Source organism: Chionomys nivalis, chromosome 13 (assembly GCF_950005125.1).
Source record: "Chionomys nivalis chromosome 13, mChiNiv1.1, whole genome shotgun sequence".
In the NCBI taxonomy this organism is placed as follows: domain Eukaryota; kingdom Metazoa; phylum Chordata; class Mammalia; order Rodentia; family Cricetidae; genus Chionomys; species Chionomys nivalis.
The window spans coordinates 48,524,024-48,549,130 of record NC_080098.1 but is presented as its reverse complement, the minus strand read 5'-3'; the positions used below and the strand labels follow the sequence as shown (position 1 = coordinate 48,549,130).

Sequence of the window (25,107 nt, the reverse complement as noted above, 5' to 3'; positions counted from 1 at the left end):
GCTGAGATATGAAAAAGAAAAAATAAGAAGAAAGTAGGCCAAACCAGGAAATGCTAACTACACCCAGAGGGAGAGAAACAAGCAAATATGGAGAACCTGGCACAGCAAAGTGCCAAAGCTGCCACGCAGGAGCACAGAGCATGCAGGAAGCGCCCCCTCCCCCCAGGGATGCAGGGAACTTGGGCCTGATAACATCTGTGGGTCTTTCGGTTGCAGTGCCACCATTCTCAAAGGGTGAGGTGTGGTCCAGGGTGGCTGTCTACATTTGAAAAATTCCTCAAGGAACACTCACCTGGTTCACTTCATATTTCTCAAACTCCTGCAGCTGCCTTTGGAAGCCCAGGTTGGGATTGGCACAGGACCTCCCAGCTCGAACGGTGTGCAAGGCATCTTCCCAACCGAAGTCAGTGACAGTCATGATGTACGCGGTCACCAGTGTCGCACTCCTGGAGACTCCAGCCAAGCTGCAGAACCGAGACCGTTTAAGAACTGCAGATCCACCCTCCATCCATCCAAACAAAGGACCTCATTGTAGAAAGTCTGTCTGCCCTGAGGCTTTCACAGAAGCAGGCAAGGGCTTACCAGAGAATTACTCAGAAATAAAACAAGAATTTTGCTCTACTCCAGTTCTACTGGATCTTTATCATTCTATAGGCATCTCGGCCTCATTTTCCACAGTTTTTCTATAGGATACAGCCTGGATATTTTCTATTTCCTTGGGCACTAACGTAACTGCAGCATAGTGAGGGACTTAGAGCTTCCAACCCTCTGCAACAATTCCACTCAGAACCTGAAGGCTTCATGGCTTGCTTAGCTACCATATATACAAAGGGCAAGTCTATGACTTTTAAGGCTCACGAAAGGGCTGAGAACGCAGCTCAATGGTAGATCACTTGCCTAGCATGCTCAAGGTGTGGGTACTCATCTTCAACATGGACTACAGAAACCCTTTCTAAACCTTAGCATCTAGATTTGTTTTGCTCTAACCAGGCAGAGCACTATGGTGGGCAGACTGAACTCAGAGGGTGTTTGTTGGGTGGTTCATACCATCAAGGGGTTAATTTTAAATGCACATGCAAATTAAGACATAGAAGATTGTGCCTCCTCAGAGCGCTCTATCAATGAATGAACATAGGGAAGCTTGGAGAATATTCTTGTTTTCTGAAAAATTTCAGATATACATAAATACATTAAACAGTAATTCTTAGAATATCACTAGAATATTCTAGTGACAATAAAAAACTTTCCCTTAAGCACTATCTCATCACCAGGGCTTTTTATTAGGAACTGCAAGGGAATTTTAAACAAATATATCCTCTTAGGCTTGATATGAATTCACCAGAAGCCTAGAGAGACCCCAGGACTGGGGCTTCAGAATCTCTATCAAGTGCCTCTAACTGCACTCCCAAGGCACTTTAAACTCAATGGAATGGAAGGTTGAAACAAATATCACTTGTATTGGTTATACTACCTGCTTTTTAAAACACTATAGCAAAAAAAGGTACTGCACATTATTTAATGTCAAAACATAAATCTGTGTAAATCTGAAAAACACTATTCTTAAAGCTACGGAACCATCTCATGTCCTTTTCTGCTTTTGTTCCTGGACTACTGGCTCACAGCTTTTGGATGGGCTTCTCTGACCCACGCCAGTACAAGCTCCGAGAGCCACCTTTGCACACTGCTTGTGCCGCAAGTGGGGGAGGGGGTGCTTTCACTCAGAGACTTACACTTTCAGTTAATTACTATCACACATCATTCAAGACACAGGAGATATGATCCATCCCCACTTTAACTATGACAGAGCGATGGCTCCAGAATGTTGCAAGCTATTATCACTCCAAAGGTAATAATCACCTAGGGCCTACTTAGTGAAAAGCAGAGTAGTGTACAAACACTACACTTGCTAATTATGCTGGCTTGCCTTTCTTGTCCGTGTGTGTGTTTGTGTGTTTGTACAGGTGATCTTTCTGACCACGGGTCACTAGTCTCAGGACTCACTGTGGATACCAGAACTCATGGTGTTCAAGGCACTGGGTGCCATCTGTGTATGTCCTCCCCAACACCTGCATGCATCTCTAGGTGACACTGCAGCACACAGCAGTGCAAATGCGGCTCAGCAGCTGCTGTTATCCTAAATTGTTTAGGAAATAAGGACGAGAAAAGCGTGTGCAGACTTGGTATAGACATACTTTCCCTGGATATTCCCGACTCATGGTTGCAATCATGGATTTGAAGCAATGGATATGGAGCGCCGAGTTTCCATTTATGATACAAAGTACAGCAGACTGAAGGTAGCGCCCCGTCAATAAAATACTTAATTCTCAGTCTGCTTGGATCACTTTAAAGCTCTAGAGGCAAACACACACAACAGAAGCCCCAACCTGAAAGTGGAAAGGAAATATTCTGGTATTATTATGTGACTCTACACAGCCACAGTTACTACCAGAGTCTGCAGGAGGAAGCAGGGCTGTGGAATGGCCACCATGGGGTCTGGTGTGAGTCTAACAGATGAGCTGAGACATAAGATGCTGTTCTAATAAAATGTCAAGATGGTAATGACAATGCTTTGTGCCTGCTAACCTTGACAACAACCCCTAGAAATCTTAGCACTGACTGAAGCAAAAACTAAAGCGAAACCAGTCAGTTTTCTTTCTGCCAAAGGAAACAAGGAGCCGGCAGAGCAGGGCAGCAGTACAGTATGCATCTGAGATCCAGAATCTACCGAGTTCTCTGAGGACATGGACTGGTTAACCACACAGAGGAAGTGTGATAGTCTGAATAAAAAAGGCCCTCATAGGCTCATATATTTTAATTCTTGGTACCCACCTGGTGGGACAGTTTGAGAAGGATTGGGAAGCATGCCTTGTTGGAGGAGGTGTCACTGGGAATGACAGTGACTCTGTCTGGGTGCGGAAGCCCAGGCCATTCCAGTTAGCTCCCTGCCTCATACTTGTGGATCAAGCCGTAAGCCTCCCTTTGCTGCTCCAGCACCGTGCCTTCTTCCTGCCTGCTGCCATGCTCCTCGCCATGACGGTTATGAACTCTAACTTTCTGCAACCATGAGCCCCCTGTTAGACGCTTTACTTTGTAAGTTGTGTGGGTCATAATATTTTATTACAGCATTATAAAGGCAACCGAGATAAAAAGACGCCAACTAGAAAGCAAACTTATGACAACATTATCAAGAGACAGCACACCTACCAGTGCACAAGACAGCCCTCACCCTGGAGTCGGCACTCGTGAATGAACTTGATACTTTCTTTAAAATGTCTTGTCCTATGCACAAAAAAAGTGAAAAGTGACATTTACTATTTATCATCTGATGAAAAGAAACATTTGGGATTTCCTAAGATGTCTTAGAGCAGTGGCTCTCAACCTTCTTAATACAGACCCTTTAATACAGTTCCTCATGTTGTGATGACCCCCATCTATAAAACTGCTACTCCATAACTGTAATTTTGCTACTGTTATCAATCATAATGTAAATACCTATGTTTTCTGATGATCTTAGGTTACCCCTGTGAAAGGGTCTTTTGACCCCAAAGGGGTCATGACCCACAGATGAGAGCCACTGTCTTAGAGTCTGCCCCATCTAGAGCCGGACCATACTGGGACCAGGGTTACTTAAGCCTTAGTTGGTCATAAACACAGTGAGGCTTAAAGGCCTCCAATCATCAGAATTTTCCAGATTTTATCTTCAAGTCATCCCTGAACCACGTGGTTGCTGCTGACAGACACATGGAGTTCTTGTTTAACTTCTTATTTCATCTGCCTCTCACACTGGCTGTGAATACTGTATAGCCTCAGAGCTCAAACAAGGGAAGTATCCTTGTTATGTGGACTTCCCGTCTTAGAAGCCGGCTTATTTCTGACACCCTGGAAATCTTGGAGACACTGGCTGTAATGATCTCCCTAGAGACACCTCCCCCACCCCCCTCACCCCCGGGCATTCTCATCACTGGACCTATGGGAAAAGGAGAGTTTAGTTTCAACCTGTTCTGCCGCTGTGTGTGGCCTTGGAAGCATGACTTAGAACGCATGGATGACGGCTCACAGAGGTGACATGGTAAAATATCAGTGAGCTTTGCAAACTCTGCAGTTTGCAATGATGGTGAATGTCACGGTTCTTTCTTTTGACCCTTAGATGTTGGGTCCCTTCTTTTCTGTGCACTTGCTCAGCATACAACTATTCAGGAGACCACGGTCAAGTCCCCTGGCAGCCGACTGGCCCCTTGCATGGGCCAAGCAAAGGTTGCGATGGGTAGGCTCAGAACCTTTTACCAGGTGTATTCTACCTTCAGGTGGTTTCTAAAGCACTGAAACCCCCAAAGCTCCCCATGTGCCCCATTTGTTTCTCTATAAGCACTGAGTACTGGCCATTTACCAGGGATTATGAAAGGTTTAGAGACAGCTGGTAAGGAATAATTCTCCCTGCAGAAGGACAGGGCAGGTACTGCTACAGAAGAACTCCGTGGGGTTATGTTGGCAAGAGGTAGTGTGCTGATTTGAACAGGGATAGCCTCATAGACTCATGTGTTAAGTGCCTGGCCAACAGAGGATGGCACTACCAGAAGGTGTGCCCTTGTTGGAGTAGGAATGGCCTTTTTGGAAGAAGTGTGTCAGTGTGTCAGTGTGGAAACCAGCTTTGAGGGCTCATATATGCCCAAGTCACACCCAATGTGAGTGTTTACTTCCTGTTGCCTACAGATCAAGATTAGAACTCTTACCTCCTTCTCCAGCACCAAGTCTGCCTGCATGACACCAAACTTCTCAGCAAGATGATAATGGACTAAACCTATGACACTGTAAACCAGCTCCAATGAAATGTTTTCCTTTATAAGAGTTCTTGTGTCGTGTCTCGTCACAGCTAAGACAGAAGTAAATACCAGGCAGGGGTTGGGGAATTGCTGTGATAGGTCAGACCATGTTTTTGTAAGAAGTATGTGGATGGAAGAATGTGGACTTTGGGAGTTTGGATTAGAAACACCGTTATATCCTTTAAGTGGGGCTTAATGGGCCATACCCAAAAGAGCACGGAAGACAGTGGTGCTGAGAGTGACCCGAACTGTGTGGGCCTGGCTCAAGAGGTTTCAGGGGATTAGAATTTTAGTTTGTGGCCTAGAGACTAGTTCTTGTGATGTTTTGGATAAGAATGCGGCTGTTTTTTGCCATTGTCTGTAAAGTCTGCTTGAGGCTAAATTAAGAGTTTTGGATTAATTCCATTGGCAGAAGAAATCTCAAAACAGCCTAGCATAGACTCTGTTGTAGAGTTACTAGCACTCACTCTTATGAAGATCTATAATGAAAAGGAGCAAGCTGAGCAAAGAAAAATATAAAATGTACAGTTTGAGGAGAAAAGTAACACCAGGAAGTAGAATGGAGTTAAATCCTGTGTTCAAGGAGATAAACAGATGAAAAGAAAGAATGAACAGAATAAAGGGAGTGGAGACCTCATGGCAAGATCCAATCCAGCTAAGCTTCCAACGTGCGGGAAGGAATTAAAGAAGAGCATAGGTCTGGGCATGGCAGCACATACCTTTAAGCCCAGTACTCAGGAGACAGGCCTCAGATCTATGAGTTCAAGGCCAGCCTGGAACAGCTCTACAGAGCAAGTTCCAGAACAGCAAACTTAGGCAGTAAAGGAAACTATGGAAAACAGAATGCTGGTGAAGATGCAATTGAATAAGGAGACCATGTTCTAGCTCCAGGAAGCAGCAGAACTTGGCAGCTTGGCAAAGCAGTTCTGGCTTTAGAGAAGAAAGGGGTGATGGAATCGCCCTCCAAAACTAAGGAGGCAAGGGTATCTCTGCACGGAAATCCGGAGATCCAGAAAGGTCATTGTGTGAAGCTGTGAAGGTGAAGCCTGGATTGCCTTGGAAACCCCAAAAATGTTGGAGATGCCAGAGTCAATGGATACTTGCCATGGAGAGCTGCTAACAGGAAGTGGAAATTGTAATGATTTTAGCCACAATAAGGTTGATACTTCCAGGATCTAGAGGCCATGCATATGCAGACAAGCCCTCAGGCAGAAATGCCTAATGGCCCCTGGGGATGTTAAAGGGCTCTGCATGACCCACATGCAGGTGTATTACATCCCCCACGTATGACTCAGCTAAGTCCTTGCCCACATGCATGAGCCCGACTTCTGCGTATGATGTAGCCCTCTGTGTGCATGCGTTAGGCAGCTTTTAAAAGCTGGATGCGCCATCTTCCTCTCTCTCTCTGCACACTGACTCCCCCAGGCCTGTGAACACCCCCTCTAATGAACTCCTAAGTGGGTTTGTTGTGTGTTCTGTGTTTCCTTCTCACGCACACCAGGTAATTTCAGAAATAAACCAAGAAAAAGAAGAGTTTGCGTTGTCAACAAAGCTGACAGAAGTTGGAGATCAGACATGGAGATGCAGAGTTTGCAGTTTGCCCATCTGGTTTTCAGTCTTGCTTTGGTCCACTATTTCTGTACTATCCTCCCTTCCATCCATTTTGGAACAGGAATGTATATTGAAAATATGTGATCTGTTTTGATTTTGATTTTACAGGGGGCTACAGTTAAAAGATGGTGTGAGTCTCAGAAGAGACTTTAAACTTTAAATAAGTTTGAGACTGTTACAGAACATGGTGATGTATTCTGAAGCTGGACTAAATGCATTTTGTATTATGTTATCATCACAAGCCTATGGGGGCCAGGGAGTAGAATGTGGTGGATTGAAAAGGTATGGCCCCATAGACTCACGCGTTCGAATGCTTGGTTCATAGGGAGCGGCACTATTAGGAGGTGTGGCCTTGTTGGAGGAAGTGTGTCACTCGAGGCAGGCTTTGAGGACTCATATATGCTCAAACCATGCCCATTGTGAGAGTTCACTGCCTGTTGCCTGCAGATCAAGATACAGAACTCTCATCCCCTTCTCTATCATGTATGCCTGCATGCCACCATTTTTCATGCCATGGTGATAATGGAATAAACCTCTGAAACTGTAAGCCAGCCCCAGTTAGATGTTTTCCTTTATAAGAGTTGCTGTGGTCATGATACCTCTTCATAGCAACAGAAATGCTAAGAGAGGTAGGAAATATTTTTACTAAAGTGAATGTACATACAACACACACACCCATGCCTGCCAACAACCACAAGAGTCACTGAAAGTAGAGATTCCAAGTATACCAACCTAAGGACACCAGACTGCCACAGAAGTCTCTAGCATGGCATGGCATGACATGGCGGAGCATAGCATAGCATACCAGTTTCTGATAATTTACCAGGGAAAAGACTTCTAGATATAAACACAGGGTTCAGAGAACTGCAGTCTTGTTCCCAAGTGGCCAAAACCAGGCACAAATGTGTCCTTGCTAAAACTGTATACCTGGCAACACTAGTAATCAGAAGCCTAGAGCCATATCTGGTGGGAAGGGAAGGTACAGGAACAATCTAACAGCTGGCGGGGAAGGTGTCTCCAGGCCTGATGCATGTGTTGGAGGACTGAAGCAGGAGGGCAGAGCCTCCCAAGTTACAGGTCAAACCAGGACGTCCCTGACACTGCTCTGACACCACAGCAAAACAGGCTAAGTACAATGATTCAGTTTTGGGCAGCACAGTGCTCAGGTTCTGAGAATATTCTGCTTCTGCCAGCTGTGGCCACAGAGAAAGAAAAAAGAAAGAAAGAAAAAAAGAAAGGAAGGAAGACAGAAAAAAGGAAGGAAGGAAGGAAGAAAGAAGAAAGAAAGAAAGAAAGAAAGAAAGAAAGAAAGAAAGAAAGAAAGAAAGAGGGGCGAGGGAGGGAAGGCTATGGGAGAGGATTTCTGCAAAGGTCGCTCTTTCTGACGGAAGAAATGTGCCACGTCTAGCCTCCAACCAGAAAGCTACAAAAGTCGCATTAAGAGCTGTAGCAGAAGCACAGAACTTGGGGGTAAAGTGCAGCAAGGGAAGCCAGGTTCTCACAGGATGACAGAGTTTTGCTGCCATCCCTGGGAGTACCACTCAGGCTTCTCCACATCATCTCTCCCTGAGACACCATTAGAGACAGTCTACTTACAGCCAAATGTACCCTCTCATATCAGAAACTAACTCAAGAATTAAAAAAGTCCAAGCCACCTCACCTAGGCCAGAAGTGTCCTTTATGGCTAGTTTTATGCCAACTTGACACAGGCTAGAGTCTTTGGCAAAGGGAACCTCAACTGAGAAAATGTCCTCACCAGATTGGCCTGTGGGCAAACCCATAGTGTAGTTTCCTGACTTGATGACTGACGTGGGAAGGCATAGCTCACTGTGGGCAGTGCCACCCTTGGGCAGGTTGTCCTATGTGTTATACAAAAGCAGGTTAAGCAAGCCATGAGGAGCAAACCAGTAAGCTTTGTTCCTCCATGACCTTGACATCAGTTCCTGCCCTGACTTCCAAGGATGATGAACAAGCTGTAAGATGACATAAACCCTTTCCTCCCCAAGTTGCTTTTGGTTTTGGTCTTTTATTAAGGCAATAAAATCCCAGCCAAGCTACTAGGCTGCAACGTGCCTCATGGCTTATACAGGTGTCCATTCTCCTTGCAGTAGATAGGGTTGGACTCCAGACTTCAGACTTGCAGTAGATAGGGCTGGACTCCAGACTTCAGACTTGACAGGCTATCCTGACTCTAAAATCCCTGCAGATCAGATGCACATTCCTTTGTCCACCAGGCTGCTCACACTGTGGTTGTCAGGAGTGTGCACAAGTTCTCTCCTAGCTACAGGTCCTGCCTCTTGGTAGGGAATCACTGGTCTATAAGCATGAAAGAGGAAAAGAGTACCAGAGAGAGCCACAAAAGCAAACCAGAAAGCAACGAGTGAGTGCCACCCAGATGGAGGAAGAAGCCACAGACTCCTCAGAACACTCTGCCATGAGCACAGTGGGGCAAAGCCAGCAGAACACCTCTAAGTGCACACAGGACTTGCAGTCTTCAGGGAGGGGTTGTTCTACAGGCTCAGAGGGCAGGTCAGTTCTTCTACTGAGGCCACGCTGGCAGCAACTTCTTAAATCTGTTTCTCACACCTGCATGTCACAGACTCACGCATTATGAAATCAGGCCTCCTATATACTGTGATGTAGAACCCGGATTCAAGAGTTAACCTTGCCACAGTGGACTGAACAATACTCAAACCTGCACCAAGCTCACAACAGTGTGTTAAGGAGCTTTGCGAGGCCTGGGGAGGTGGCCTCACTTATTCCCCCCAAATAGCATTTCCTTCCTTTGGTTTGCATGTCTGCATGTGACAGGTGCTAAATCAAGGACAGCATACAGGATGCTGTTAATGGCCATTACTGTGCTGGGGGTACAGACTATGGAGCTGCAGGGCAAGCATCTGTAATGGGGACACCAGCTCTCTCAGTCTGAGAGCACAATGATGCCACAGAGATGATGGAACACTCCACCCTGAGACTTGACTCATACAAAATCAGGCACTGGGCCAAGCCAGGCAGGCATTCCTAGAAATGCCTTTTACAAGAAAGACCAGGAGGTGGGCTGGCCCAGTGCTGCTCTGGTTTAAAACTGGATGATGCAGACAGAGTTGTGTGTGTGTGTGTGTGGGGGGGGTTATTTCCAGGGAAAAAATGACATAAATCCAAGCTCTTGTCACTAAACTCCCTCCTCCACAGTGGGAAATACCCACAGTCTGGGTTCTTTTCTTTTCTGCTGCAGTGTGAAGCAGAAGCTCACATCTGCAGCACCATCTCACCACATGCTGTTTACGTGAACCCAGTTCCCTCTTCGCGCTCCTCACTTGGCTGGCAGTTAGCCTTCACTTCCATACAAAGACTGCCACAGGCCTGTCTGCAGAAGGAAGTGTGTCTACAGGTGTATACTCATCTAGCAGTGCCAACATCCTAAGAGAACACCTCAGGGAGGAGAGGAGCTCTGGTGGAGAGATGCTCTTTATGTGGATTAACCAGGGGGTCCAGGTCTTACTTCTCACTGACCAGTAGCTCAACCACTCTCTCTCTCCATTTTAGAGGCTATGAGTGACCAGATCAATAAAAGATGGTAGATAGAGCAAGTCACCACATGATACTCTCATGTGGAGACTTCCTGCTGCTCTTAGATGCCATGATCCTGAGGTGATTTGACAGTCCTTAGGTTCAGCCCTTTTGATGTGAGATTTCCCTCTGTATGCTGTGATTATCATTAATGAATAAAGAAACTGCTTTGGACCTATAGCAAGGCAAAACTTAGCTAGGCGGGGAAAACTAAACCGAATGCTGGCAGAAAGAAGTGCAGAGTGAGAGAGAAGCCCCACCAGAAACCAGATGCCGAAACTTTACCTGGTAAGCCACAGCCACATAGCAATACACAGATTAATAAGAAATGGGTTAAATTAATATGTAAGCATTAGCCAATAAGAAGTTAGGACTAATAGGCCAAGCAGTGATTTAAATAATACAGTTTCTGTGTGATTATTTTGGTTCTGGACAGCTGGGACTAACAAGCAGCCCCCCTACAACACCCTTTGCTTACTGAAAGAGTTGGAGGCCAGTGACCTGGCCACCTGGAATGGTGGTGGGTCTTACTTCAAAGTTGGTGGTATCAAATGAGGTTGTGCTGACAGCAAAGGCCACAGACATATACAATGTTTCTCCTCACCCCCTGAATCCAAATGTGTGAGGAGAAAATCCCAGCAAAAACAAGCACTTTATAGTCCTCCCCCCCCTTTTTTTTAAAGCAAAGTGGTTGAGCACTCTATGATGGGATATTCTTCCTGGGGCAAAATTGGTCCAGACACCCCAAGATCCCATGCACATCTCTCAGCTAGATCTTTGAAGGCAATCCCTCTGCATTAAACACAGACAACTCACACTTGTAACAGTGACTCCCAAACTTTATGCTCAGGAACTGCTACCATTACACGAGAATTGGAGGATATGTATACCACACTTTTCCTTTGCTAGATACATCCATTTAAAAAGATAGCTTAAAAACAAACACATCTCTCTACCCTTTAAGATGGAATCATTTGACAAGAGAAGAGTTTAATTCAAGAGTAACAAGGACAGTCTGAGACCAGAGGACTCTGATGGCTATTGCAGCAAACACTGATTGTATCTTTTCCAGAGATCTCCATTTACCACAAGAACAGGACCACATCACTGAGTGAGTGATACAAAGATCTCAAGAACCATCTGGACGCACAGCTACAGTGGTGCAAGGGCTCATCTACCTCTGATCTTGAAAAGCTGCTCAGAAACAATAGAAAAACGGCAAATGAAAGAAAAACGGGAATACAGACAATGTCAGCTACACATAGACAACACAGACAAAATGACAGGGTGGTGAACTAAGACCAGAGTATTCCCTGATTTCCCCACAGAGCTCCGTGTAGTGCTCATGCTCACCTCTCCACAAAATCTCAAGAAACACCGACACCCACTTGGTTCTGAAGCCACAGAACACCAGCGACTACTGTAATGCTATAGACTCCAGAGCCTATGACAGAGCTCCCTCAGACTTCGCAGAAAAGGAAAGACTTATCAACTTAGTGTTACCTGACTACAAACACCAACTTACTGTGTAATAAAAACAGAATAAGCAAATGCAAGTGAATACATATTTAGGCATCTATTTTCTAAACACATTAGCATTCCTTACTTTGAATACAGAGAGAATACAATCTTATTTTTATAAGTAGTAAAGAATTAATAAAATATCCAATTTCATAATCATCTCAATACTCTAAATCTCCAAGGAGATGAGCAGATTATTAAGCGAGAAGGTTAAAATGACTTGCTTTAGAGAAACCATAGAGAAAACAAACGCAAATGGGTTTGCAGGCCTTCATGTACTAAGCCCCGGCACTGACCACTTGACACACATGCACGGCAATGTGCAAACACCCACTCTAGCATATCTCTTATGACAACATCATGCAAAACATACCACAGTAGGGTTGTGGGGTTATTGGGACACGGAGAACTTGAACTTTTATATTTCCTGACTTGGGCAGAATAGGTGGCTGGGGGAACCGAGCTAAAATTTTGTGTTAATGTTATCTCAAACCAGGTTTCTGTATTTTAAGTTCATGGAAGGTCAGATGGGGGAGATTCTCTAGGATTAAGGCCAAGGCAGAAAACCAACTTTTCTGAAGTTCACAGCAAGTGGCTATCAGGTGACTGAAGTGTCAAAGGTCACATACTTCTTACTAAGCAAAGCAGCCAGAATTCCTGCTGCTTGGGACTTTGCAGAAAAAGAAATATTTAATCTTTATCTTACCAGATAGGGTAAGCATTCTAGCACTGAGTATTCCGCAGTCCAAGATTTAGGAAATAAAGCATTTCATTCAAAGCTGAAAATCATTTTTAAACCAGTATCTAAGTTTAAAATACTAAGCAGTGCAGACTTCCAGGATTTGTTCTGTCATTGAAGAGAGGGAACAGGCACAAGAAGTTAATGTGGTCAGACGGAAGATTGTCAGTTGATAGCTGTCTGGGTTACCAATCCCAAGTTTTACAAACTATTCAAGTTTTTCTCTTGGCTTATTTATTTATAAAAAAGCCCCCCAAATTAAGAATATTTATCCTGGTTTGGAGAGATTGCTCAGTGGTAAGAGCATTGGCTGATCTTCTGAAAGACATGGGTTCAATTCCCAGTGCCTACGTGGAAGCTAACAACTCTAGTTCCAGGAGATCCAAAACCATTTTTTTAGCCTCTGTGGGTATTGCATGTACCTGGTACACAGACATACAAACAGGCAAAATACTCATATACATGAAATTAAAATAAATCTTTAGATTTAAATAAAAAAGGAGACTGATCTCCTGACTACCCATATTAGTCAATGACACAGGAAGTGAAGGTTCACTGTGAACTCCTCGTATTTAGTGAGTAACACAGGAAACCCTAAACGAGTTAGAACATACAGAGGGAAGCATTCCAACTACCAACTTAAGGTGAATCATTTGATTCTACCATGGAGTCACACTCACTGTTATGGTCTGAACGCCGCTTCTTCTAATGTGTTTATTGGAACCTTAATTCTTAAATCTGGCAATACTGGGAGACAGGCCAGGTATAAGTATCTAGGTCATAGAGCCTCCATGAATGTCTCAAGCACCTGGCCCCCTTTTCATCTCTTCTACATACACACTCACTCTTTCTGTCTTTCCATCATAGTACTAGGAAGTGGCACAAGTCTCTCAACAGATATGGCCGCCTAATCTTGGACTTCAAGCTTCCTGAACTATGGGATAAAACTTATTTGTTTTCTGTATTAATTACCCAATCTCAGATGTTCTGTTATAGCACAACAGAAAAGATATGAAAACACTCAACCATCATCACTGGCAACAGATAAACAAAACCCAAGTCACCAAAGCTTATTTCTACAGTCATTTCTGTAACTCTGAAGACACTCAGCATAGTAGAGATAGATCCACACTTTTCAAAGTGCCAGGAAGACACAGAGATATGCTCAAGGACATAACTGCCTCTCCGAATCCTAGCGATGGGTGTTTTCAGATGAGAGAACGTAAGTACAGACTAGTTAAATTGACTGCTTTGCCTTGTTCACTGGTCTACAATGCAGAACTGCCAATACTTGTGTTAGATCACCGTTATGGAAGTTGAAGATGGCACTTAGCTCCTAGAAAAGCTAAAATCTTATAGCTGCTCAAAGCCCAGGGGCCATGTGTCCTGGCAGCACATACCCAGGATAGGTTCCAGCTTGATTCCTGCCAATCAGGTATTGACACATTCAATTGTATGGCTGAATCGTGGTTAGAGATGAGAGCAAAGAATCATTCCAAAAATTGTCACCAAAACAAGGGCAGAAGATTGCTGTGATCTTCGGAGAAAGGCAGCGCCTCACTTCCTTCCGCAGGGACCATGCCCTTCCAACCACTTCTGTTTCTTGACACGACTGGTAACCAAGGAAGTTCTCTAAAGTTGCTGCTTCTCCTTCCAGGGTAGGCTACTACTTTGTTTTCCTAGTAAAATCTTGCCTCTCTCTTTCTCACTTTTAAAGTCTCACCTCTCTGTGAAATATCAAGAGGCGGGGTAGAAACAACCCCTGGCCTGGGCAGAACAAGCTTGGACCAACTTTCTATTTACGCAGTGCTTTCCTGGTCTAACTCTATTTCCACTGTCCCCTGTCTGACTCCCCACTAAACTGTAGACCTACCCTGCCCCTCCTGCAACAGGGAGGTCTTATAAAGTTACAGCCTGATCCATGTATTCTCTGTTCTCTGGCAGTGAAGACTTAAGGATGGCTGATATTCCAGCAACTTTTAAAGAAGACTGTCAGTCAGGACAGAAAATACAAGTATGCTGTCTGCCTCACTGACAAAGAAGATCTGAATACACCAGCACTCGTTTACAATGGAAGATGAACCCTGTGGTCTTTCAGACTTAACAATACTATTTGAATCTGGGGCACTTTTGATGAAACAGTAACATACAGTTCCAGGAGAGCTGTCATGCTGGCCCCCAATATCCAGGCCAAGATAGCCAGAAGCCAGGTTCAGCGGGATGAGTAAAGTAATGGAGTCCCTAGCATCTCAGCCTGCAAGGGTCAAATGCAGGCCTGAGGGAACTATCACCTATCCACGCTAGGCCTCAGTTGGGACAAAGGGTGCTTGCTGCATTTGTAACTGGGCCTCCAGCGCTCTGTCCCATCCTACTGAGGCTGTACCACTGCTCAATGTGGATGCTGTCATTGAGGTGAGCTACAATTGTGAATCCCTCTTAAATGGTTAAAATGACAAAGAAGACCCAGCCAAAGAAGGCTGGTGGGTCAGCATATTTCAGCACAAGCCTGAACCCTGGATTAGATCCCTGGAGTCCAGAATGAAAGAAGAAAACTGACCCCTGGAAGTTGTCCTTTGATCTCCCAAGTGTATAGTATGGCACACACATGCCCACACTCACGCCCAAATGTTAAACCACACATATACACAAATAAAACAAAGCATAGGCATATATTTTGGAGTAAAAAAGATAAACAGGACTAAAAGGATGTCAAAGGTTTATATAGTTATGACAACACAATGGAATGGCAAACGAGAAAGAGCAGGGCACTCTGATCATCCAGGCTTGAGGTCCAGACTGTCCTGCGGGGAAAGATGTAAACTACATGCGAGCACAGACCAACAGAGAAGAGCTCTCAGGGCAGAGGATGCACATCAGACCGCTGTGACAGCATGAGGGCATGGGAGAGAAATATCTTGGGAATTTTTATAGTTAGCATGTATATTTTTACATATAATAACCACATTTTAGATATACTGGATTAATAAAATATTAGAATCAATTTAATGCTGACTGTTTCTTTATTTGGGCACTGGGTACCTTCAATTACTTCCACTTCTGATTCAAGACTGAGTCTCATTTGGCCTAGGATTTCACCATGCAGGTCAGACAATCTTGCCTATGAGTTTCCAGAGATTTGCCAACACCTTCCATTTTATGTAGGCTCTGGAGATTAGAACTCAGGTCCGCATGCTTGCAAGGCAAATATTTTACTAAGCCATCTTCTCTACACTCCAGGTGTTCTGTGTGTGTCTGTGTGTGTGTGTGTGTGTATGCTGTGCATGCACATGAGTACATGTATGTGGAGGCTAGAGGTAGATGGCCAGTGTTTTCTCCCTCACCTCATTTTTTTTTTTTTTTTTTTTTTGGAGACAAAGTCTCTCCCTGAATCTGGGGCTCCATAATTTGGCTGGACTAGCTGAGCAATGAGCTCTGAAGATCATTTATCTCTAGGTCCCTAGCACTGAGGTTATAGATATGCACCTGTGTTAGTTTTTACATGGTGCTGGGGTCCTGAACTCGGGTCCTCAGGCTCGCCCAGCAGGCACTTTACTGACTGGCCCATCTCCCTAGATTTCAAGTCTTCTTAAAAAGAGCATTCCTGGGGACACCCAGCCTTCATGTTTCACAGTAGCACTGGAAAATAACAAGGTGCCTCCACCCGCAGTTTGCAGTGGCCTAGCCAATTAGGATTTCTGCAGACTCACATCCTCCACCTCAGGATAGTAGCTATGCAAGGACAGCAGCAACTCCAAAGATGCTCTCAAGCGTTTACTTATTTCCTTCAGAATCCCACATTTGCTTTTCAGTTGGCCCAAGAACTGCTGGAACACACACTGCACTTATTCTTAATTTCTCCAAATAACACAGAAAAAACTTACAGGTTTTGAGATGGTGAGTCCGCTGCTGGAATGCACAGGTATTTAACTCCCTGTAGAAGGATAAAAATATATATATATTTACATGCATATAAATAAAAATAAAAAAGATGATACAAAGGTGAGTAAAGACTTAAAAGGAACCATTTACTTAGATAAAAAAACAAGAAAATAAAAAGGAGAAGTTTTTAAATCATCTTTTGTTGCCAAGGAAGCGAGGAAAAACTCTTTAATTCAGGTTCCTGATTCTTTTCCATGAGCATCTCAATATTCATGCTTTGGTTTGCAAGCAACATATATAACAACATTTAGACAACATTTGAGGGACTGAAAACAGGAGTTGAGCACTTCAGTGCTGACGTTCACAACTCACTGGAACGTTTGCATTCATACTGTTTCCTTTGGATCCCGAATGTGCCCAGAGGAGGCACTCTTAGCCTATGCCTTAAGAAGGGCTGAGAACTGTGATGTCCTGCCATAGCCTTCTATGTCATGTTATTGTTATAAGAACTACAATTCCACAACTGGGCCTTTGAAACCTGAAAACAAAGTCGCTTGCTTTGCAGAACACCAAAGGCTTCTGTAATAAACTACTATATTTATTTCCCCCTAATTTGAGGGGAAAAATTACCAAAGGTAATGATTTAAAATCATGCTGAGCTGGAGTTTTATAAAAAAACAAGTGCTTTACTTTTCTACAGAAAAGATGGACATAGTAGTTCTAAAGTCTTCAGTGTCAACCAGCACAGGGCACACAGATCTTATCAACCTTGGCAATGGAGTGTGTAAAGGACAGACGAACCATTCATGAGTTTTCTCTCATATCTGGCAAATGTCACAGAATCTTGTCACAAAGTCCTGGACAGCCAGAGAGGAACTAGCTAGTACGAGAGGTCAGCCTGATGTACAATAATGATACAGAGGTAGCCAAGTTCCCTGGGAGAGGAGGTGACAATGCAACCTGCTTTGTAGATTTGCTTGAAGTCTTTCTGTAATTTTTAGTGCTCATCTGGCCCCCCGGGAGGTGCGCTGGAGCTGCAACTAGACAGGATAGTACCCACTCTGGGACCAGGCCTTCTAGGTCGGGCAGGCTTACAGAAGGCAGGGACAGAGTACAGCAGCTCAGGCTTCGCGGGTACAGGTGCAGGCAGAATATGGGGAAAGTTGTATAATGAGAAGGCTAAGCTGGTCCTGAAACGTTAGCACAGAACCCATTCTCCAGCTCTTATGAGGAAAACAGAAGCCTCCAACTGCTTATTAATCTGCCCCTTTCTGCTGACACTGGCTCAGAGTATGACATGCTGTCAGCAAATAAAAACCTGAAAGATACAACCCCCTTCCTTCTCATCTGCCATTATTGGGGTGGGGGGGGATCATCAGGAAAAAAAAAAACCTCAAAAATAAAGATCAATTTTTTCTCACCATATCTGTGCAGCGTTTCAAACTTTGAAAAAGAGAATCAAATTATTTAATCAGGATTTGAAAAAGAAGTATTATAACAGCAGTTATTTTATCTTTTTGTACAGGATTGAGTCTTGGAGATGAGTTTTACCTCTGTTTTCATCCCAGAGCAAATGTACTTTGCCAAGAGTGGCCCACAGGCAGGAAAGGGAGGGAGGCGGTGGGCCCTTCCTTGTATGACTATACCTGCAGCCCACCGGCCCCTTCTCTTCAAGTTTCCTAGGCTCTTGAGGCTGTGTTATGCTGGGAACACTGACCAGTTATTTTAAACATTTAAAGCTCTTCCAAACCTTATGGCATATTAAAAGCATAATTTGAAAAGAAAGGAAGTACTTCTGCCAAAAAGGTCCTTTCTGTCCTCTCTTCCACTGAGATAGGGACTCCCCCCCTCCCTCTGGCTCTTGAGTAAAAGCAGGCAGTTAGGTGGCCAGGTCCAAATGCTGTGGAACCCTTCTTCCCACATACTCCCTCTATCCGCAGGGCAGTCCGGACGTCCAGAGGACAGGGTTCTCAAGGGCACTACTGTCACCTCAACTTAGCAACTCCAGTCAGGCAAAGGGCTAAGTGGACCCTCCAGCACAGCACAAAAAAATGTCTACCTCTCTCAATGTTGATGGCTAGCCACCACATTCTAATAGAGTCTAAAGTCAGCCCAGTCTACATACTAAGAAGATAAACAAAAATAGAGACAACGAAGAGAATGGACAGAGGTTAGGCCAAACAGCGCTTGGCATACTAAGAGTGCATATACCTGGAACACTTGTCACCAGGGTAAATGGGAGTCATTGTGCTTCCTTTAGGTTGTGCTGAATAGGGAGGGCCAGATTCATGTCTGTGCTGCCTGATGCACAGAAGGAAATAAGCTTGGACCCACAAAGTAGAACCTGCCCAGTATCCAGGAAAATCTACCAGCCATAGGAAGCAGGTGGAAGGCATTCTCTCTGTGTGAGTCACAGGATAAGGAGTAACATGTCATTCTAGGCTCCTTGCCCTCATAGCTGAGCCAGGCAGGTAGCAGCTTCCCATTCATGCATCTTGCGAAGATGAACATGTGGCTCTCAATTACATTTGAGTACCCTGTGCTGTTAAAGCAAAGCAGAGAAAAAGACAAGACAGTGTAACATCAAAGACTGTACATATAAGCACAAGAACGTTAACTTCCTGGACTGATGCCCATGGTAGGCATTCACTCCAAGTTTGCATGCTGAGGCTAAATGCTAATCAGATCTGAAAAGATGGCTGCATGAGAAGAGGGCAGGGTGAGTGTGTGCTGGTAAGTACCATCAGGAAAGGGGGAGAGCTGGGTTTCAGGCCATGCAAAGGGCACGTTGTCTACATACGCTCGAGTGACACTCAAAAAGAACACAAACCACCTCACTATGACCTACAATAAAAAATATGCAAATCCAGTCATGGAAGGAGTCAAAACTGTCAAAAAGGCTTAGCTGTTTGCCCCCAAGAGCATATATTTATCGTGACTTAGTCATTAACAAAGCACAGATATCTTTGAGGCCACAAAAGGCAGAACTACAGCTACCTAAAACAGGCGTCAGATGCTTGCACATGTGCACAGCTTTTAACAGTTAGTTACTAATTCAGAAAGCAGCACTGAGACCCCTGTGCCACCAGAAAGCTGGGCTGACTTAAAATCACCCTTGGACCGATGTGTGGACTAGATGCTTCCTCTTTGATCTATATGGAGGATTGTACTCCGGAGAGCTTCACAGAGAGACGGATGGAGGGCAGGATGTATTTACTGACATTATGGAAAGAATATCAAAAAGGAGGTTAAAAAAGAACTTAGAAAACTCCAACAACCTGAAAAATCTACAAGGAGTAAAAACAGCAACAGTGTTTCCAGTAGTATGCCGTTTGTTACACATTTTCTGTCTCATGTTCCCTCTAATGTTTTGGAATACATTGTAATAAAATTGCTTTTCTGTTCCTTGAAATAAGATGCTTACAGAATAAGGAAAACTAAAACACTGAGCCCTTTCTATGGTGTTTCAGAATAGTGGGCTGGTGGGAAGCCAGTTAGCACTTATGGAGCTATTAAATATCAAGTCACAACTGTTCACACCATAGAGCAGCTAGTCTCATTTTGTACTGATCTACCTGAGCTTCAAGGGTCACAGTCCCACAGGAACGTTGGAAGGGCTATTTATTAGCCTAGCGAGGCCTTCTGGGTGGCAGCAGCAGCAATATGAATGAAGTGAGCATCATAATCAAGAGACAAGGAAAGGTGCAAATGCTCTGTGCCCACAGAGAACAACTGCGCATGTTGGATATTCACCACTTCAGGGACCACATGGTGTAAACACCAGAAAACACAGGACAGAAGTAAAAGAGTTACAAGGGATCTGCCCTGAGAAGCTCCTGCTGAAATTCTTGTATTTGGGTTTTGAAATTACGTCAATAGACAATACTGGGTCAAGAAGAAAGTTCAGAGAGAAATTACATCAACAGACATCACCGGGGAAGAAGAAAGTTCAGAGAGAAATTACATCAACAGACATCGCTGGGGAAGAAGAAAGTTCAGAAAGCATACCAGAGGCTTGATCTGAATAAGCCAGAACTGTCATATTCTCAAAAGTTCCACAGTTTTTCAGTTTTCTGTTTCAGCAAGTATAATAACCACTAAAAGGTAGGGTTTTTGTCTTTCTTTGGACCGAAACTAAAAATCACACTTAAAATGATAGACCTGAGAAGCAGGGCCAAGCTTCTGATCACAAAACCAGGAAAGAGGCCAAGCTCTTCCTTGTTTCAAATGTGATTTCAAAAACTACCAGACAACCAGACGGTAGAGTCTGCTGAGAATCCAGTGACCTGTTTTCAGAAGATGCAGCTGAGCAGGGCCACGCTCTTTCTCACAGGGACGCTAAGATGAAGCGCTTAGAAACAGAGCCCCATCTCACATCTACAGCCAATGGCCGGACCCTGAGGGCATTACAGACAGCACATAGGATCTTCCTTACACGGGAGCTGAAGCTGCTCCTCTCATACGAGAACCCAGGCAGGCAGTGGGGTGGAGGGATGTGGAGAAGACTGGCAACGGTAAAGGGGATGTCGGAGGCAATGACTCCAGAGTTTGGCAGGGAAACAAATGTGGCAACAGCAGAGAAGATGGATGTGACATAAGCTGTTTATATGATTATTGCACATTATATACATGGGCAAAATATGCACAAATGCTATGTACCTGTTTTAAATAAAATAACACAACTAAATCCTTGTAGAAATATTAAAAACAGACGCAAGAGAGTAATTTCTAGAAGGGGCTAGAACTCCACAGAATGGAAAAATTATTTTACTGTCTAAAAAAAAGGATGTTATTATTATAATTTAGTACCAGAGACAGGATGGGTGAATCAAGGGGCTTCCTCCTACAAATATGGCATCTTTTCTTTGATAAACAGGCCCATCCAGAGTTCCAGGACGCCAGCTAAGCAGATCTTTCAGTTCGAAACACTCAAGTCCTAATGAAACAAGGATAGAATAAGCCTTTAACCCCAGCAAGAACTAATTTCACCACTGTCCCCAATGACCAATTCTTTACTCCCAGAAAGAAAAAATAAAATTAAAAGGAAAACTGACCTCATTTGGTCAGAAGCCAGACCACAACTTTATGCACTGCTACAAAACCCACAAAGCCAGCTCGGTGCCATGCTACATGTTTTTGACCTCAGTTCTTGGAGGCAGAAGCAGAAGGACCAGAGTTCATGGCCATTTTCAGCTATCTAGCTGGTCTGAGGCTAGCCTGAGCTACATGAGACCCTGCCTCAAAACAGAAACAATCAAAACTCCAAAATCGTGTAGCAAAGGTGTGTTTCACTGGTGGAAACAACTCACAGAACTGAGGAAGGCGATGAAATAGTTTAGTAATCTGAGAGCCTACCTGGTTCGGATTATACACACCTCCACACTCTAGTAATGCACTAGTTAGCCTAGATCCCTTACCTGTATATATGTACATATTGCCCTCTCTGAATAAAGCACATAGCAACTTTGGATCCCTACCTGCACTGGGCTACATGTACATCCCCCTTCTGAACAGTAGCAAAAATTGTTTTTTTTCTACCCCTAAGACAAACAAATTTAGATAGTTTCTATTCAAGTATATTCCCAGTGTATCTAGTATGAAGAATATACACAGTAACGCAAAACTGTGCGCTCAAGTAAACTTTCAGGGAGAATCCTCTACTTAGCAGCTTACACCTATGCAAAATTGGGCATGCATATATTTTAAATGAGATGCATATGGGGACATGCACAATAGAAAAATAATCTATCATTCAACAGAGAACCATCCAAATTATATCCAAAGTAGCCAAAGTTCTTCTTGAGTCCATAAAAAAAGCCCTGAATAATATTCGGGGATCCTTGACTATCTATACCCCTGCTCTCTTGCAATGTATTCTGATCTTTTCTACTGTTCTCTGAAAAATTTCCTTGCTACTTTTGCAAATCTGTGTATGCACTCACTTTCAATCCTTTGGATTAGAAGTAAAAAACCTGGAAACATCCACCACCCCTACTACACAAGTATCAGCACCGCACTCATCTCTAGTATGGTAAAATGAGCATACAGAATGCAAACTTACCACCTTAAATTTATTTTACTTTTTTTATTTTGGCAGAGCTGGAGATCGAGGCAAGGCAAATGCCACACTACTAAATCACTATTCCTAGCCCTCCTTTTATTTTGTATTTTGAGACAGGGTCCTACTAAGTTGTCAAAATTGGCTTTGAACTTTATCCTTCTGCCTTGTCTCCTGAGTAGCTGTAGTTATAGGTTTGGTTTGTTTGCTAGTGTTCATTTGGAGACTCTTTATGTTACCCAAGCTGGCCTTGAACTTGTGGACTTAAGGGAATTCCTTGTCTCATCTTTTAAATATCCATGACCACAGATGTAGTCACTGTACCAGGTAACATACTGATATTTCCCAAGTGAACATCTTCATGGCTGCAAATCATCAACATCATGTATACTGGGTTTCCATTACACACCAACTCCTTTTCCTTCCTATCCATTAACCCTGCTGATATCCAGTCTTTCCTCTGCCTCTGTGGATCTGAGTACTTCTGCATTTCATCTAAACCGAAAGGTAAGAAAAACTGTGAAAAACTGAATTCTTAGAGAGCACCCAGAGATGACAACTGCTGACGTGACACATTCCATGCACACTCCAGGTGAGGCCACTTTAGTCCCCGTCACATGCCCCCCCACCCCCGCCCCCGGCAAGAATGTCTATTCCAGAGAGGCACTGGAGACTGGCACCTCTATGGTGTGTGTAAGTCAAATTCAGTGCCTGGTCAATGAGTTTTGATTGATGTCTTTCTTCAATCTAAGGATTTACCAACAGTCCACAACAGCTGAAAAAAACTACACTGTATCAAACAGAAAAGTATAAGTCAAAGTTACTTCCCCAGGAAGAATAATCTAGAAACACTCTAAGTGCGATCTGAGAAGGAATCAGAAGTAAGGATAGAAAGTAAACAATAGACAGTAAGGTCTATATTCTTCATCACTTTCTTTTTAAATTTCTAGTATTGTGGCAAAAATGTCAATGGAATTACTAAATCCCCTCTGAAGATAAACACAGCCTTGTAGTGATACTCCACAATGCGAGCCTTAAGTCTAGATTCTGAACTGAAAAGACGTTTTCTGAAAGTACTCATTTGCCACTGATTCTTCCTGCAGGCTAAATTTAGGCTCTATACCACAAATAACAACTTCCAAGAACACTGTGGTCCTTGGTGGCGTTTGGGGGGAGTGGGACGGTCAGAGCAGAGAGGTAAGATTTAGCCTTGGGCTTGATTTTGTGAGCCAAGATGCAAATAAGAAGTCTCTACACCTGCTGCTTCTTTCAGGTTAGTCAAAAAACGACATACATTTGACTTGTCAGAGCGACAGAAGAGGATTCTGACATTTATTTTTGTTTAAGGTATTTCAAAGACAGACCACAGTGGCCTCAGTACAAGGGGTTTCCTCTGGCCCACACGGGATGGATTATAGGAAGGCAATGAGGGAAATCCGGGCTGCCCCACCTCCCCACCTCTTCGGGGTTTGCTTCAGTGTGAGGGTTACTGGTGTACAGCTGTGATTCAGAAAATCTGCGGCCGGTTTTATATGTGCTCCAAACCCAGGCATCCTGCAGTGTACCTTCGTGAAGAGGAAGTGCCATCCAATCACATCAAAAAGTGATTGTGGAAAAAAAAAGTGATTGTGGAAAAACTGCTACTCAGAATCTAATTAGAGAACATCAATAAGAAAACATTACTTCTGTAAAAGATACATATTTATTTGACCATGTTTGCCTAAAAAATACTCAGTAGCACATCTGAATCTGAAAAGTAAAGAAGATCAAAATTTAAGTTCTGGAGTGTGGTCACAGCCCCAGTCTATCACCATCCCCAGCTTGGCCTGCATGTGAGTTCCACACTCCTCCCGAGCTCTGGTTTCCAGTCTCTGTGATTTCTTCTCCCTCCGGCTCCTCCCAATGGCCTTTCCTCAGCAGAACTTCAACCTAGCACAGCACCTCTTTGCAGGCTTCTCTCACTATGTCGGCTTACAGAGACTTCAGCTCTGTGTTCCAAGTGTCTCCAAGACCCTAGAATGTAGGCGCCTTAGCCCAGCATGCCAGGCTTGGGCTGCTTTATTCCAGATTCTTACAGTGGTAGCCATTTTCTCAGTCTCTCTGCTCTTGCTCCTTGAAAAGCAGTAGCAAATGCCTTTGAGTGAAGAAAAAGATTCTTCGAAAGGGATGCATCTTTAGAATTTCAAGCCTGTACATCCTAAAGGCACAGCCTTAAGCTGGCTATGAAAGTTGGAGCTCGCTCTAGAATCAGTGGCTCCATGCAGGCACACTGGTACCTTCTCTTAGAATGCCTGAACTCCAGCTTTCACTGCCTGATGCTACAAATGGTCTCAGCAGGACACATGGTAAACATGCTCATCAAAAACGAAAAATTTCGGCAGCCATTAGAATGAGTTGTCATGGATCTAGTTTCTCTGACATTTCTATAAAAAAGTCACACAGAAATACCCTGTTTCTCTGGCTCTTATAACCTCCCCACCCCTTCTCTGCTATGATGCCTGAGCTTCAGGTAGGGATGTGCTGCAGATATATCAGCAGGGGCTGGGGACCACACAGTCGCTTATTCTCTCTATTTTTTTTTTCTCTCTATTTTGATGGACCGTGGTTCTCTGTAATGGTTGTCATTTGTTGCAATGGCTGCCTATAGAAGATATGAACAAGGATGACAGCAATAGACATGAGAACATGGAATGGGGAAACCTCATGGAGCATCAACTCTAGACAAAGAACAACAGGCAACTAAGGAATACTGAGAGCAGGAGAAAAAGGTTTCTCCAGGGAAGAGACCCAAAATTGGTTACCCAACACCAAGTGGTCAGCCCTGAAATTATGGATGTATATATAAAACACAACAATTAAAAAAATAGAGGCCATAAATTTTAAAGGGAGAATATAAGAAAAAGGTTTGG

At 43.9% G+C, this 25,107-nt stretch overlaps 1 protein-coding gene across 2 annotated transcripts in view; it reads right to left on the bottom strand.

Moving 5' to 3' along the window:
* Positions 1-25,107, bottom strand: part of Dusp22 (dual specificity phosphatase 22) — a 56,139-nt gene that overhangs the window by 3,070 nt on the left and 27,962 nt on the right. For both annotated transcript variants that reach the window (XM_057787444.1, XM_057787445.1), the window contains exons 4-6: positions 16,143-16,192; positions 3,205-3,279; positions 293-464 (exon numbers count right to left, since the gene is read on the bottom strand). In XM_057787444.1, the coding sequence (XP_057643427.1) occupies positions 293-464; positions 3,205-3,279; positions 16,143-16,192 (297 nt within the window). The remainder of the gene's footprint in view (positions 1-292; positions 465-3,204; positions 3,280-16,142; positions 16,193-25,107) is intronic.